The 17,572-nt window shown below is 37.9% G+C and overlaps 1 protein-coding gene across 2 annotated transcripts in view; it reads left to right on the top strand.

Annotated features, from left to right (window-relative positions):
• The window catches only part of Rasa2 (RAS p21 protein activator 2), an 88,846-nt gene that overhangs the window by 34,047 nt on the left and 37,227 nt on the right, over positions 1-17,572 (top strand). For both annotated transcript variants that reach the window (XM_034484055.2, XM_076917718.1), the window contains exons 5-7: positions 6,947-7,023; positions 14,529-14,612; positions 16,864-16,936. In XM_034484055.2, coding sequence (XP_034339946.1) covers positions 6,947-7,023; positions 14,529-14,612; positions 16,864-16,936 — 234 coding nt within the window. The remainder of the gene's footprint in view (positions 1-6,946; positions 7,024-14,528; positions 14,613-16,863; positions 16,937-17,572) is intronic.

The raw sequence follows: 17,572 nt of genomic DNA, 5'->3' as shown, positions 1-17,572 counted from the left end.
GACGTTATTAGGAGACATAATTTCGTAGCAAACTCTCTGATCCTCTGGCTCTCACAGTCTTTCCGCCCCTCTCCCACCCCCCCTTTCATAATGATCCCCAAGCCCTAGGTACAGGAATTATATTGTCGATGAATCTGTTGGAACTGGGCTTCACAGCTCTGAACTTTGTTAGTTGTGGTTTTTTTTAGTGTTCTTAGTCTGTTGTAAAGAGATGTTTCCTTGATGTGCAGGATGAGGATGTAAGGCATATTTAAAATGGATTAGATACCCATCTTTTTATACACCTACTTTCCTGGGTAGCTGGTGGGAGTTAACCTCATCCTCGTGCATGAGTGGCAGATGTGTTAGCAATTGAGCTATCTCCTCATTTAATGATTCTTAAAGATGTCACCCATTCTTTTTGTTTGCCTAGTGAGAGTACATATGTCTTTCTTGTTTCTTTCTGTGAAATCACTCATAGTGACTCTTAAAATGCTATATTCATCTTTAAGTCTCTGTGTCAATATAGCTTCCTCATCCTCAAAGATCTGACTCACAATTTACAAAGAGAAGTTGGCTAAATTTGGGTCCACTGAAGTCTGATGCGGTTGGAGGAAACATTGCAGGGCAGTACATTCTGGAGTTTGGGTTAGGCCTATTTGTTTAGGGGATTGAGTGGATAAAATTATTAGTATCTTTGTCTCAGAGAGGAAGCAGTTTAATTATCTGTCATTACCACTAATTAACATTTGTAACTTATTACTGATTTGTTGCTGGAAGATCACTTCTGAAATGAGGATCTCAATATAAAGGACCATCTGCCTGTAAAGACACAGGAAGTGACATGCACAAATATAGTTTACTCATCAGATGAGAAGACCCTACTAGCAACTCACATTTTATACCAAGTCAGTTGACATGCTAGCTTAGCTTTTGACTTTGTCGCTTTCTTATTGAAGTTATTATTTTCTTTTCAGAAGCTCATGATAGCAGTATTTAATGAATGCGTTTTCTACCTTTTGGACAGAATTTTAATAAAAAAAATACTTTATGTGTATGGATGTTTTGCCTGCATGTATGTCTGGACCACATGTGTGCCTAGTGTCTGTAGAAGCCAGGTGTTGGACCCTCTAAAACTGGGGTTTCAGACAGTTGTGAAACGCCTTGGGGGTGCTGGAAATTGAACCAAGGTTCTCTGCAAAAGCAGGCAGTGCTCTTAATTACTGAGCCATGTCTTCAGCTCCTTGACAGAATTTTTAAAAATATTTATTTTATGCATATGTGTCTGTACCTGGGTATATTATGTGCAGCACATATGTGCAAAGCCCACAGAAGTCAAAAGAAGGCATCAGATCCGCTGGAGGGCACAAGTTGGATGTGGTTGTGAGTCCACTGTGTGGGTTCTGGGAGTCAAATCTGAGTCTTCTGCAAGAGCAGTGCTTGCTGGTAACTCCTGAGCCATTTCTCAGCCCCTTTTCTATCTTTTTAATAAAATGTAAATCTTTTTCTTGATTCTGTTTTTTGCTATTTTCCCCTCTGGGTTGAATCTCTCTTTTTTTTTTTTTTTTTTTCTGAAATCCTTGTAATGTACCTTGGGACTCCACAGTGAGTCTGAGGGAGAACCAAATGGCTCTGGCTTCTGAGGACTTGATGCCCCTAATCCAGTGGGCATTTCCAGTCTTTGCTTCCCTTCAGTTTTTATCGGGGCTTGATTCTGGCTGACTGTTTGTCTGGTTTTGAAGGATTCTCTTCCTTAGGTGCCAGTCCTGGTTATGATCCTGGTTGTCATTCTGCTCCACTTGGTGTCCATTTTCTTCCATAGAAGTAATGATAATGCAGCCATCCTCTCATCCTCTTAGCTGTAAGATGCTGGAACTCACCGCCTTTTTTTATTTTTTTATTTTTTTATTTTTTTTGGTTTTTTTTTTTTTTTGGTTTTTTGAAACAGGGTTTCTCTGTGTAGCCCTGGCTGTCCTGGAACTCACTCTGTAGACCAATCTGGCCTCAAACTCAGAGATCCACCTGCCTCTGCCTCCCAAGTGCTGGGATTAAAGGCGTGCGCCACCACCATCTGGCGGAACTCACCGCCTTTAAGCATTGTTCCATTCTTTATTTCCTAGGTACCACAATAAAGAACATATTTTGCATAAGACTGTTAATTATGGGTGGTGTCTCACACAACTTGTGCAGGCAGCAAACCTGCTTATTATGCCAGATGTAATGTTAGTTATGCCCTTTTGATGCAATTACTTAGTAAGTCTTACCTAACAGGATAATCTTGACTGTCTGGATCATACCTTAAGTTATTTATTGGTATAGTTTTTGTTAATGGCCTTTGTTTTACTGTTTTAAACAACCATTTAAGAAGAAATCAAGACATTAAATACATGTTCGGTTAAAGGATCATAAATACAAAAACATAACTCATTTTATAGATTGATTTTAAAACTTCATTTGTCAATTTGTGTATGGGAAGTAACAGAAATGAGCCATTCTATCTTTTTTAATTTTATTTTTTTGAAACAAGGTCTCACTATGTAGTCTTGATTGGCCTGGAACTCACTGCAGACCAGTCTGCCCTCAAATTCAGATCTGCTTGCTTCTGCCTCCTGAATGCTGAACTAATGACATGCATGGGCCACTGTGCCCCGCTCTTTATCTCATTATTAAATTATTGTTTAAGGATATAAAGTCAAGGTTTGTCTTTCATCTGACAGTTGATTATTTACATGGAATTTCTATAAGTAAAGTTGTATCAACTGCACTCGTGATGCCTGCCTGTAATTCCAGCTACTCTGGAAGCTGAGGCAGTAAGGTTATCCATCTCCTCTGACAAGTTCAGGGACAGCGCAGTCCATATAGCAGGACTTGATCTAAAAAACAACCAGTAAAAGTCTGTCAGGAGCCACAGCATGTTGTTGTTGTTGTTGTTTGTTCATTGGATCCTCCCCTCATAAGTTTTTAAAACCAGTTGAAACACACAGTGTTCTTTTTAATTTGTTTTTAACATGTATGTGTTTATATGAGTGTCCACATGTGTGTGTGTGCACCGTGTGCACATTTGGTCCTCTTGGAATCCAGAGGAAGCATCAGATGTGCCAGAGCTGGAGTTCCAGACGTTTATGATTGGCTCTGTGGTGCAGACTGAGGCCGTCTGCAGGAGAGGCTAGTGTTCTTAACCTCAGAGCAGTCTCACCAGCCCTCAAACGTTCTCAGCCGCTTTATGGGGAAATTCTTAATATTTAAATGTTTTATGATTTAAAGACTCTCCAGATGTGAGAGGATTTTATCTTTATGCATTGCATTTTGCCTGTTCTTACAAACTATGCATAGATTTCTGTGCATCTTTTGATCCCAGGAGATAGCAGCTGCTCTAAGGTTCCTTGTTATCTTTTTGGCTTTCTCACTAGCGCCTTGGTATGTTGTCTTTTTATTTGTCCAACTGATGTCTTCTTAGGAGTTTTTGAATCTGTGATATAATGTCTTTCCTAGGTTTTAGAAAATATAAAGCAGCTGTCTCTTGATTCTCCTCCCCCACTTTGTGTTGTAGTGCTAGTGTCACTAGTACTAGCTCCAGACTGTGTGCGTGTGTCACGGTATCTCCCAGGCTCTTCCCTCCTCTCTGCTTCAGCCTGAGTATTTTCTATTGATGAACCTTTCTCCCCTGTTTATTCTTCTTCAGCTGCGGCTGACCTGATGTAAAATATGTATCATTTCAGTGACTTTATTACTTAGCTCTAAAGTTTTCATTTAATTCATTTCATAGTTCCCAGTTGTTTTGCTAGATTTCTCACTTTATTTTCTGTCAGAAAAAAAAAAAAAAAAAAGACAAAATAAACAAACAAAAAAATGGGTGGTACATATTGTGAATTTGGGGCCGGCCTGGACTAAATAGTGAGACCCTATGTTTAAAAATTACGGTAACTTTTAAACTCCCACTCCACTTAGTCTTTTGTTCTTGTCACACACACAGCACACACACATACACACACACACACGCGCGCACTCGTGCCTTGTTTTATTTTTGTCAAGTGTTTAATAATTTTGGTAGACTACTGGGCTTTGAAATGTAAAACACTTTGGAAATAATTTTGGACTCTGGTATTTTTCTAAGAGTAAAATTACAAAATAACAACTTTATTTCTCTCTCATTGATCAAACCTGTGTCAAATGGACTTATAGCTACTATCCCTGGCCAAAAGGTAGGCTGGCAATACCAAAATCTGCTATGCTCATGACCGTCTTTTCCACAAAAGAGAGAGAGAGAGAGAGAGAGAGAGAGAGAGAGAGAGAGAGAGAAAGATTTGCTTTTCTATAGCACAGATATGTACAGTGATGAAAGATATAAGTGATTTTGTGTGAAAATAATCAAGGAAGACTAGCTTTTCTAAAATGATCACAGATTTGCTTTTCCTTCATTTTTAAAATTTTTTGGAGATAATGAATGATTAGCTAGGTTGATCTCAAGTTTGAGATCAACTTGCCTCAGCCTCCTGGATGCCAATATTACATGCAGATGTCTGCCTCTACATTCAGTGAAGATTTGGCTTTTTAACACTGAAAAGCAGCTTTGTGTAATTTAAAATTTACACACATTTTTTTCACTAAAGGCAATTCAGTAGTAGAAACTTTTAACACATTAGAAAATTTCAAAGTCTAGGCTGGTGTCCTATCAACCAAGGTGAACACACAGTATTTGGGTGGATACTGGTATGGTAATTGCACATCAAGTTAACAATATATACAATTTTTAAACTGTTCTTTTTTTTTTTTTTTAACCAACTGTCCTATTTTTTTGAAAGTAGACAATGAGGGCTGGGAAGATGCTTCAGTGGGTATAGCCTTTTGTGACTCAAATCTGACAACTTGAGTTTTAACAGAAGTCATGTAAAGGTGAGAGGAAGCAGCTGACTGACCTCCACACAGCACCACAGCGTGCCTGTGGCCACACACAATAACACACAATAATAATAAATCATTTTCAGTAGACATTTGTGTAGTTTTATTATTTATAAATTCTAGTTTTCTCAATTTAAAGTGTCTTTTAATTTTAGTGTTTCTCCCTAATGACATGTGTCTGCTTGTTCTGCCCTCAGTCTTTTCTTGGCCAGGTTAATGTACAGTTATATTATTATCTAATACCAAACGAATGTTCCCTTGACCATTTAGTTGGAATAACCAACATTCGAGGTTGGCTTTGAGTCAATGAGAATAATTTTTAGTAGAATTTCACTAAATATTTATATATATTTTTTAAGATTTACTTATTTCATATATGTGAGTACACTGTCACTGTCTTCAGACACAGCAGAAGAAGGCATTGGATCCCATTACAGATGGTTGTGAACCACCTTGTAGTTGCTGGGAATTGAACTCAGGACCTCTGGAAGTCAGTGCTCTTAACCGCTGAGTTAAACTTAACTCCAGTCCTAAGTATATATATTTTTTTATTTCCAGGATTACATACTGTGATTTTAGTTGTTGCTTTTTTCTCTATTTTAATAGTTTTTATTGTTTTAGAACCAGATTAGATCCTAGACATTGCTTGAGAGACATTTGGGAGTACTATAAAATGTATGTTTTTTAAACTAGTGAAACTGCTTTAACACGCAGATGTTCGCTCAGTTATGTAAACTGCCTTTCTTGCCAAGTAACACACATGCTGGCATGACAGAAAATGTCACTTAAAGTTCCAGCTTAGTAATACTAGAAATTACTACATAGTATAGACCTTTAAGGTCAGTATCAAAAAGCAGAGGTTGTGAACGCTAAATGCAGGAATCGTGAAAGACCTACTTTGTAAGATTTGTATGATTTTATCGGTGTTTATACCTAGATTGTTCCTGGACTATTTCTCAGTTTAGTTCCAACTCTACAAAACTGCTTGTTTTTTCATTGATGCCTTTTGTTAGGATAGAGCGCACTCTCTCATACAGACCTCCACACTATGACTCAGACCTGTTGACTGCTCACCCTGCAGTAGTCATTTAGCCTGAACTTTGCAGCCAATGGTCCTGAGATTCAGTCTCGTAAGACAAGTCCACATAAAGTAGTAAAGGTGATTCAGGTTATATTCTCTAAAATGTCTGAAAGGGCTCTGAAGAGAAGCTGTAGCTAGAGCGCAAATCTCCCGACCTCTGATACTGTCACTCTGCACCAGGCCCTAGGCATCACACCCCAAGATCTCCACTCGGCACTGTGGGGATTTGTCCTGTCAGCTATGTGGAGGTAATGCAGCACTAATTGTTAACCAGTTTAGAATTGCTCATCGCCAATAAACAGAAGAGATAACCAAGCTCTGGATGACATTGTTCCTAAGATCTTTCTTGAGGAAGCTGGTGGCTTGAATTCCTTAACACTTACTAAATTGTGCTTCCGACTTATCTCTTACCAGCGGTGTGTCAGAGAGAACTGTTTTATCCCAATCCCTCCGTCAATGCTTTGACCACATGTTGTCACTCCTGCTGTCTCCCTGGCTAGCTTTCAAGCTTCTGGTCGGTGGTGACGTGTCTTAACTGTTTGTTCCTCTCTGTTCCCATAGTACTTCCTAAGACATAGCAGATAGTAAATCAATCTTTAATAGTTGACAGAAATACATTTTTAAAAACTGATTCTTACTGTCTTTAAATTAATTTCATAGCTTTAGGAATGAATTTATTTTTTCCCAGAAATATAAGTGCTATCTTTAAGGAAATACTCTGGTCATTGCCATACGTAAACATTTATGAAGTGGGGTATAAAGTTCCTAAATTTCTGCATGTCATATTTCATACAAATAGATTGTTTTCTCTCAGAATTTTGATATATACATTGTTGATTCTTAGCCATTTAACAACTAAGTGTATGCAGAGACATGTGATTGCAGTTAGTGAATAATTAAGTGTGTGTGCCATTGGATAGAAGTACATTGTAATATTTTGTTAGAAAAAGAAAACAGATTTAGTTTGATATTTTCTTTCTGTCTTAGGGAAAAGTTCACCTTGAATTAAAACTGAATGAACTGATAACAGAGAATGGGACCGTGTGCCAGCAGCTTGTTGTACAGTAAGCATATCTTTTATATTCGTTTATTATTGCCCAAACCACCTAGAAATAATTCTCTATTTTATGTTCTTGACTAATTTCTTATTTTAAATACTTTAGAAACTTGAAAATAAAACTTTCACACATCATTTCTTTACCAAGCTGATAATCCAGTTTATTTTTTTTATTTAAGCCACTCAGGTTATGGCAAGTTATTATTCAACTAAGTTTTATTGAATGTGGGCTAAACAACAAATCTATGTAAGCATTAAGGTATGGAAAGAGCCTCTGACTTCCTATCCATGGAGACTTGGAAAGTGTTTCCAGAAGACGTCTTCTCCGAGCAATCACTACACAGAGCTTTAGGGACGCAGGGGTCAGAGTGAGGAGGTCACATGACATGTTGCTCAAACTAAGTGACCACCCTAAGATTGCCAACACTTTTCCTTCTGTGAAGTTCTTCGTAGTCTGACTGTGCTGTGAAACTCATGTTCTAGCCTAGTCTTCTACTTCTTCCCTCGGTAAGCTACCAAGCATTTCTCGTTCTGGAACCTTCTGTGTCTTTGCCTCAGTTGACATCTGAATGTCCCCTAAGGTTATGAGGTTCATACCCACATTCCTTAGGGCAAGAAGTTAGAGAAGTTGTTGTTTTCCTATTATGCTCCACACTGTAACTCACTCTCTAATGATGAAAACCCAGCTCCTTCAAGCATTGCCCTTCTGTGTTCTGTGTACTAACACTGTGTGACCCGAGGAGTTCAGGTTTTTTCTGCTTTTATCAACTATCTTGATGCATAAATAATAAAGAGACTAAGTGATTTTTGCTATGTGTAGATGAATTCCAAAACAGTGTGCTTATTAAGGCATTTTTCCTAAAAGTTTTATAATAGCGATAGTTTTTAATAGATATGATAAAGTAATAAAGTTTTCTTATTTTCTTACAGTTTTTGTCTTACTGATTTTCAAATTCAATTTGCCTGTTAAAAATAGTCTAAAGCCAGGCATTGTGATATGTGCCTTTAATCCCATCACGCAGAAAGCAGAGGAGGTGGGTCTCTGTGACTTTGAGGCAACCAGGGCTACATAGAGAGTTCTAGGACAGCCAAGTCTACACAGAGAGACCCTGTCTCAACAAAACAAGAAAAAGTCAGTCGAAAATCTGTGTGTATACTTTACCCCCAGACTGAGAGCCTACAGTGGAATTTTTTGGATGAGGCACTCCCTTCCCTGCTTGAGTTTAGTTGTTATAGTCAGTCATTTGAAGTACTATTAGTTGGATTAGTTTGTTTTATTTACATACTTAGGTTTTTCTCTTTAGTCCTTGGTTTAGGTTTTTTTTTTAAGATTTAGTTTTTATTTATGTGTATTGTGTGCATGTATACCATACATGTATAAGTCCTTACAAAGGCCAGAGGTGTTGGCTCTCCTGAAGTTGGAGTCATAGGCTGTTGGGAGCTATCTGATATGAGTACTTGGAACTTAACTGGGCTCTTACCTGCTGCGTGTGTCTCCAGCTCCCTGCTGTTATATTTTAGGATGTAGAATGTTAGCATGATTTCAGAAGAAGAAAGTGTATCAGAAAGCACTGTTCATAGATGGAGTTGAATTCCCTCTTCCTCACACCCAGCTCTAGGCAACCACAGTATATTTAGTCTTTTGTGCCTGGCTTCTTTTACTTAGTATACTCCTTTTCATATTCGTTTACATTGTTGCCTATAGTAGTAGTGAATCTTCTTTCTAGTGTTGTGTTTCCTGGTGCTAGAGGTACACAGGGTTACGTTCTACCACTGAGCCAAACCCTAGCCCATTATTTTTTCCCATAACTTGACAGATAACTCAACCAGTGTACATGCTGTTTAAATAAACTCAATTTCACACACTTAAGTTTCAGGGCTAGATTTCAACTTGGGACATTTATTTTAATTTTTTTAACTTGAGATTATGGATTTACAGAGATAGTGCAAACAGGTCTTTGTGCTCTTAGTTTCTCGCAGTATTTACATGTAGCATGACTGAAATACATTTGTATTGATACTCTTTGTGTGTATATAGCACTTTATTATATGCATAAATATATGTAACTACCACTACAATCACGAGACGGTACATAATGCCTTCTGACAGCTTTTATTCATGCTGCCTCCTGATAATCATGCTCTTCTCTATCACTCCCCAGCCTTTTCAAACCTCTTCTCTGTCTCCACGTCCATAACATTGTCATTTCAAAAACAGTGTGAGAGCTGGAACTGTACCTCACCAGTGGAGTGCTTCCTTACATGCTGAGGTCCTGTGTCCAGTCTTGAGTAAAATACACACAGACATACACACAAAGAAGTAGGAGAAATAGAACCTAATTGTGTAGCCTTTGAGATTGGGTTTTTCATGCATGTCTATATGAATTATGTGTAATCACTGTGAAAGTCGTTTCTAGGGGATGGTGTTGCTGGAGTTGCTGCAGCTCCATGGTCTAAGGGTAGTCGCTGCATTTGTAGAGGACCTGGGTTAAATCCCAGCTCACAACCATCTGTAGTCTAGCTAGGGGAACCTAAGAACCTTTTCCAGTCTCTAGGCACCAAACAGGCATGTGGTGAACAGGCATACATGCAGACAAAACATTCTTCAGGCATCTAACTTAATTCAGAAAAAAAGGAAAGCATAATATTATATATGCATTTTTCTCTGTATATGTTCCTTTCTTTCTTCCTGAATCAACATTTCTTTTGTCATTCTGTTTAAATAGCTCCACTCCCCCTTTTTTTCATTGTTCTAGATGTAGGGTGACAAATACTCATTTTCCTTCTCAAATGTTTTGATTTTTCTCTATACACCACGCACAAAATAAAACTAGCTCCTCTCTCACCATCTAAGCTTTGGCTCTGCATGCGTGCGTGCGTGCGTGCGTGCGTGCGTGTAGAGTAATAGCATTAGTTTTTTTTGGTTGGTTTTTGGTTTGTTTGGTTTTTTTGTTTGGTTTTTGGTTTTCTACTTTTTGCTTTTTGGTTTAGGAGCAAGTGGACATTAGCTTATTAGTTTGTTCACTGGGTGCCCTATTTCTTGCCCTCCTTTGGAGGCAGATTTCTGAAAGACATTTTGTTTAAAGATATAGGAGTTTTGGGGAGTTGGTGTTTGCACAGGATTATACACAATGTGTACAATATCAAAATTGACCAATAGATACTTATATGATAAAATTTTTTTTACATATTCTCTCACAGTTTAGTACCTGCTAGCCATGTATGGCTATTAAAGACTTGAAATATGGCCTATGTGACTGATTTTATTTTTTAATTTTAACTTAATAGCCAAATGTGGTTAGTGGCTACGATGTTAATATAGCTCCAGTAGAAACCAGAAAGCCTGGAGTCCTGCCAGGCAATGACTGATTCAGGGCTGACATAAGGAAAATGTAGGATGAAGCTAGAATATCTTATGAAATTAAAAAGTAAGGAAATACTCCAAAAAATAATGGGCAGATAGATACAAATGAATGAGAGACATTGAAATCAATCTGAATGAACTTGAGATGGCCAGTTGTGGGACAGTTTTAGTTTTGAGTACAGCCTCTTAATCATTATTAATAATGGACTAAAACTTGAAGAATAAAATAAGTATTCATGAGTCACTTCTGATAAAAATAAACACAACTGCATAGATACATAGGAAGAAACAGTTACTTTTCCTTATAGTATGATTCTAATTAATGAATTTAGGAAGGACAATAGATATTGAATCAGCACTGACAAACACCACAGTAATGACTGGGTTCAAGCAGAGAGACAAGTGCTGCCTGCTTTCAGTTCTATACGGATACTCAGAAGGCTTTATCAGGGACGTAGATAAAGTGCAGCAGAGCTGTTCCAGAGCCTCAGGAAGGGTTAGTGGAAGGAGGATTGTCAACGGATGCAGAGCTGTAGGGTAAGAGGAATAATTTATAGGACAGTAGGATGATTATGAGTGACAACTGGATATTTCAGCAGAGCTAGTAGAGAGAATTTTGAACATTCCTCAAAGAAATTATGTTTAGATGTTAGATATGCTAATTGATCTGATCATTACATATTATATATATGTATTGATCTGTGACACTGTATTCATAGGTATGTACAATTATATATCAGTTAGAAATAAAAGCCTATATGGGGGCTAGAGAGATGATTCAATGGTTAAGGGCATTGACTCTGCTCTTCTGGAGGACCTGGGTTTAAATCCTACCACCTACATGTTAGTTCACAACTATCTGTGGACTTCAAGATCTGACATTCTCACATAGACTTACATGCAGACAAAACATAAGTAAAATAAAATAAAAAGATAAATAATTTAAAAAATAAAAGCATATGAGTAAAATATAATGAAGATCTGGAAAGATGGCATAGTGGTTAAGACCACTTGATACTCTTTCAAAGGACTTAGGTTCTATTCTAGCAGGAACATGGTAGGCGGCTCACAGCTTCATTTCCAAGGGGATCTGATACCCTCTTCTGGTATCAGACAGGAAGGTGGTGTACATACATGCATGTTAACGTTCGTAGAAATCAATAGCCAGATAAAGTATAATAGAATGAGAGTATTAGGTATGCTAGCCTAAGTATGGTTGCGTATTTGCATAGTGTCAAAGAAGCTCCCCATAAAGTTATTACATAGATTACACTTCATAGTAGCATATCCAGTACCTATTAGTACTATGTACAGAAAAGAACACCGAGTTATCTAATCGAAGAGACCACCTCCAGTAGATAGACATGGCTCCCAATGGAGGGATGGGGCTACCCACCCATCTTCAAAATTTTTGACCCAGAATTGTTCCTATCTAAAGGAAATTCAGGGACAAAAATGAAGCAGAGACTGAAGGAAAGGAAGTCCAGTGTCTAGCCTAACTTGGGATCCGTCCCACGTGCACACACCAAACGCTAATGCTATTGCTGATGCCATGTTGTGCTTGCAGACAGGAGCTTGGCATGGCTGTCCTCTGAGAGGCTCTACCAGCAGCTGACTGAGACAGATGCAGATACTTATAGCCAACATTGGACTGAGGTTGGGGATCCCTATGGAAGAGTTAGGGGAAGGATTGAAGGAACTGAAGGGGATGGCAACCAATAGGAAAAACAACAGTATCAACTAACCCAGAACTCTCAGAGCTCCCAGAGACTAAACCACCAACCAAAGAGCATACATAGCCCCTCCTATAAATACATACATATATATATATTGCAGAGGACTACCTTGTCTAGCCTCAGTGGGAGAGGAGGATATATATATTGCAGAGGACTACCTTGTCTAGCCTCAGTGGGAGAGGATACGCCTAATCCTGTAGAGACTTGATGCCCCAGGGAAGGGGGAGGACGCTGGGGGAGTGAAGTAGGGTGAGTGGGTATGTGCGTGGAGTGGGGGATGGGGAATGACTCTCTTGGGGGCAATGGGAAGAGGGGAATTGGGTGAAGAACTCTTGAGAGGGAGGACTGGGAAGGGGGGGCAACATTTGGAATGCAAATAGATAAGATAATTTTAAAAACAAAAAAAAAAAACTATTTTTAAGCTGGACACCACCCCAAATACAACCTCTTTGGGAGCAGAATCTAGACATATGTCTGATTTATTTAAATTATTTTTATTTTGATAAAATAACCATAATGTAAAAAGGCATCTGATCCCAATCTGATCAAGAGCAAATGTCAGACAAATTCAGATTAAGTAATATGAAAGCAGTTCTCACAGGGCCAGAGACTTAAGAGGGCATGGCAGCTGAGTGCAGTGTAGGGTGCCTACTGCATCCTGAGTGTGGCAAAATCTGAGTGACACAGGTAGATTAATTAGCATGAGTAACAGTAACTGTTAGTTTCTTGATTTCAGTAGCTTCACCTTGGTTACACAGAATGTTAACATTCAATATTAGGGTTTACAGAAACTATATGTTATTTTTACAATTGTTTCAAAGCCTGCAATTATAATTAAAACAAAATATTTTAAATTGTCTGTACCTTGTATATTCAGCCTGTTTGTTTTGAGTCCTAGTCTCACATACTCATATAGCATCGCCGTGTTTACACACCTACACTTTTACACATTTTATTCTCATGTTTGTTCGGCTCCTCTCCAGAATCTTTGCAGATATTTAAGTCTGCCTGTGTTTTTTTTAATCAGTCCTTACATTTTTCCATCTCTAGACCTTTATTTGTTCAGGTTTTCTGTGTCTGTGCTGTATGAAGTAAAAATCTTCAGTGTCCTTGTCTATAATTATTTTCTGTCATTTCTGCTTCTGTTTTGGTGGCTTTTCTTTTTACTTTAGGCCATATTTATTCATCGTTTGCATTGGACACTGAAGTCACTAAGTACTTTGTGTTGTAAGTACTTTGAGTTGTCTTTTAGGTATCAGTTAAACTCTTGGAAACAATTCATTCTGTTTATAATTTGCTTTTAAGCTTTGTTGTATAGATGAGAACAGCATATATTATAGAGCTTGCAAGAGAAGAACCCAGCCACAGAAGAAAACTGGTAGTTTATGAATAATACCATTAGTGGGAAAAGATAAAGTCCAAAATATTTCTTTAGCCTGTACTTTTTTGGTTAGTTTTAGGAATTTTTTAATTTTATTTTTGATGCCCAGTTTAGTAGAAATGAGTCTTATTTTCAGTTTTCTCTTTACTTGGCAGTACACCATTTGCAGTTCACCCATGAGTGAGTCTTGGAGAGAAATAGAGGATGTTGCTCAGCGGGGCTCTGTAGAAACAAAACAAAACACTTGGCATTCATGAGCTTCTGTGAGGGATCAGGAAATGAGACTGAGACTTGAAACCAACTAACTTAGTAATAATTAGTGAGAAGCTCTGAGAGTGAGACCATGAGATTGTGTTCTTTGCTTTCTATAAATACAACTATAGTACATAAAGTAGATTGGATAGCCTTGTGCTTTGTAGTGTAGAACATTTTGTACAGAATGTTGTAGGAACTGTTGTTAAGAATCAGCATGAAAGACTAGAGAATTGTGTGAGGCTTGACCTATATTTATGAATCAGATTTTAAGTAAAACCACAACCATTTCCTTGTGTGTCATTCATGCTTTAGCAGAGGATATGGTGCCACGGAGCTGGCCTGGTTTGTAGTTTCTCATGTAAGGCTACACCACTTTCTTTTCCGTTTTAGAAGCCACAGCAGTTTTGATGTATTATCAAACCACAAAAGGTACCTTGAGCATTTCCCAGGAAGAACTGTGTTATGCTAGTCTGAGTACCAGTTGTCATTCCTGTGTAGTTCTCTTTGGGAAGTAATCATGTAAATAAGTAAATACATCATTTGGAGTAGTTGATATATTAGACCTTACAAAGATGGTAAACAGTGTTAAGGTCTTTGAATATAAGAAGTGTTTAAAGATAGTGTTTTAGTGCAGCTCAGTCGCAGAGCCCTTGCCCTGTGTATATGAACGAAGCCAGGATCTGTTCCCAGTTCATGAGAAGGCAAAGGGGTAGAGAGTGTAGATGATGTTATGATGTTAACTCTGATATTTTAAAATCTGTTTTATTCTACCTTAGCATCAAGGCCTGCCATGGGCTGCCTCTCATCAATGGACAAAGCTGTGACCCTTATGCAACAGTTTCCCTCGTGGGCCCCTCCAGGTAACGTTTACTGAATTGTTACTGGGTTTTCAAGTTTAAAGTTGCTTTTAAGAATTGGAAATGTAAAGTTCTTAGATCAAGTGCTGAGGAACTATGACATAAAATAATGCTTTAAAAGAATTTTTAGTAAGTTCTAGAGTACACTTGGTAAACAACTAAGTTCTCTTTTCACAGAAAGATACTGGGTGTCATTTCAAATCTGCTATGTGTTTATTAGGTTGTGGTGAAAACTTCAATCTTATACCATTGTAAAATGTACTTTAAAATACATTCCTGGGCCAGGTGTTAGGGATGCATTTCTTTAATTGAAGCACTTGGGAGGTGGAGGCAGAGGCAGGGAGATCTCTGTGACTCCAAGGCCACCTTAGCCTATATAACAAGTTACAGACCATCCAGGATCTAAAACAAACAAACAAAAAAACCAAATCAGCTGGCTGCCTTTACTCATTAACATTCCTACTTTCAAATACCCTCAATTTTATGTAAGTAAAAAAAAAAAAAATCACATTTTAGTGAGTGTCAACTCAAAATACCAAAACAGTTTCCATACCAGTGTTTAGAAAGCCACTTAGAACTGAGAACTGCCTTTTCTGTTTATGGTATCAGTGCTTTATGAAGAGAGTTCCGAGCTCTAGACGAACCACTAAGGTCCCAGACTATGGTGAAATGCAGTGTCATATTGAGTAATTGGTCTATAATTTATGAAAAACCAGTAACACTTTGCAGTATCTATATTAGATAACTTCATTGTAGTTTCTTTACAAGACTGACTGACTAGTCTGGAGTTTGTCTGCAACTTGAAGCTGTTTCAACCAAGAAACAAAAGCTCAAAATTTGATATCCCTTATCCCTATCACCTCGACTCCCCTTTATCACCTAAAGCTCTATTCTTTTTTTTTTTTTTTTTTTTTTTTTTGTCATGAAGTCTTAAAAAAGTTTGTATGTGTGTGCTGTGTGTATGGTGTGTGTGCACTAAAGCATCTGACACCACGGAATGGCTGAAATACTGATCTGCTATTATTGCAGACTGGTTTTAAATTTAAAAGCAAAAGTTCATATGGCATTAAATGCTGTCAAAGGGTTTTCCCATTCTGTTAAAAATGTTCAGCCTCACTGGATATCGGGAGCATATGATAGCCCAGTACCTGGGCTGCAGATGTAGAGAATCACAAATCCTGGCCAGCCTGCACTACTTACCACCAAGTCTCACAGAGAAATCAGAAGGGAAACAAGGCAGCCTAGAGGAGCTACTTGTTTGGAGTAAACCTTTTTTGTAGTTCTGTAATTGAACCAGACTACTGATACTAAGCAATTACTCTACCAGTGAGATTTATTCTCAACTCAGGAGGCTGTTCTTATTTTCTGTTCAATGATTTCTACTTAATGACAAATTCTTAATGGAACTTTTAAAGTAACATTCCACAGAAACTGTTTTTTCATGGTTTATTTATGTTTATTTTATGTACATTGGTATTCTTCCTGCTTGTATGTGTGTATGAGGGTGCCAGATCTCCTGGAACTAGAGTTATAGACAGTTGTGAGCTGCCATGTGGATGTTGGTAATTAAACTAAGATCCTTTAGAAGAGCAGCCAGTGAGTACTCTTAACCACTGAGCCATCTTTCCAGCCTGAAACTTTTTTTTAAATCACAGTTTATTTTGCGATTATACTACAGTTGCACAAGACATTCACATTGGTTGAGTCTAGCTAAAGACACAAGACTCCCTGTGCATTTCTTTATAACTGCCTCTGAATTTGTACATTCACTTGAGAATTAACAGGCTTTTTGTTTTGTTTTGTTTTGTTTTGTTTTTGTAAGTTACTGTCCTGGCTGTAGCCCCAGAAATAAACTGAGTTAAAAGTTACTTTTCATATTTCTCAGGTATTCCAACATCAGTAAAGGCACTTTGAGTCTCACTGCCTTTCTTCTCACCAATTCTGCTTGTGTAAGAGGATGTGTTTTAAAATGTCAGAGATGATTTGGAATCAGCTTCTCACAGCCATGGACACAATAACCCAATGTAGCATGTATAGACATATAAAACTTATATCCTGGGTGTGGATAGTCATTGGATTCAAATTTGTGAGGCTTACATCCCTTGGCTTTTTCCCTTGCATACTATGTAAATTATTGTCTTCTCTCAGTCATCTAACATGTAGACAGAGGTCAGGCATCCTAATTGGAAATAGTTTGTTTTATAATTGTGTACTATTAAGTTCTACAAGGTTAAACTCTACCACATTATAACAGGAATGACCAAAAGAAGACAAAAGTAAAGAAGAAAACAAGCAATCCGCAGTTCAATGAAATCTTCTATTTTGAGGTAATTTCTTGTTCTATATAAATGTTAATGTTTTATATGTAATTCGAGTCAATTTAATTTTGTAAACCATAGCTATAGTAATTATGTTACCAGTTAATGCAGCTAGCAATCTCTTCCAGAGAGCAGTAGAACCATGATGTCACACATGTGGCTCTGGCTGGCTTGGAAGTGGGCAAGGCTAGAGCCCCCACCCTTTAGTCCCTGTCATTGTCACAGCCACCTTCAGAGCCTCCCACACTTCCAGTCTACCTGACACATAGAGACTCTTCTGAGCAGACTGTTTGAAAACCTATAGAAATTTAAATGTCACCACTCAGAAGATCTGAAATCTTACCAATACCAATGATCAATTAAATGTAAAGCCTGTGGAAGGTTAATTTTCTAAGGAAGAACAGTAGCAGATATGCCAAATATGCGACTGCTTTGAGAGTTCAAAACACTTTGTGATTAGACCTTTTGACCATTAAGTTCTCCATAATCTAATTTACTCTGTAAACGTAGCTTGTTCTTGAAGATCTCTAGCTGCCTTGAGTGAGTGCTAACCACTAGACTTTGCATCTTCAGCTGCTTTGAAATTGCCCCAAATAAAGTGCTTTGGCATCCTTTCAAGTATTTAGTCCTTTTTCATATTAATCG

Source organism: Arvicanthis niloticus, chromosome 21 (assembly GCF_011762505.2).
Source record: "Arvicanthis niloticus isolate mArvNil1 chromosome 21, mArvNil1.pat.X, whole genome shotgun sequence".
NCBI lineage: Eukaryota > Metazoa > Chordata > Mammalia > Rodentia > Muridae > Arvicanthis > Arvicanthis niloticus.
Note: the sequence above shows the minus strand (reverse complement) of the source record. Positions and strands in the feature narration are given on the sequence as shown.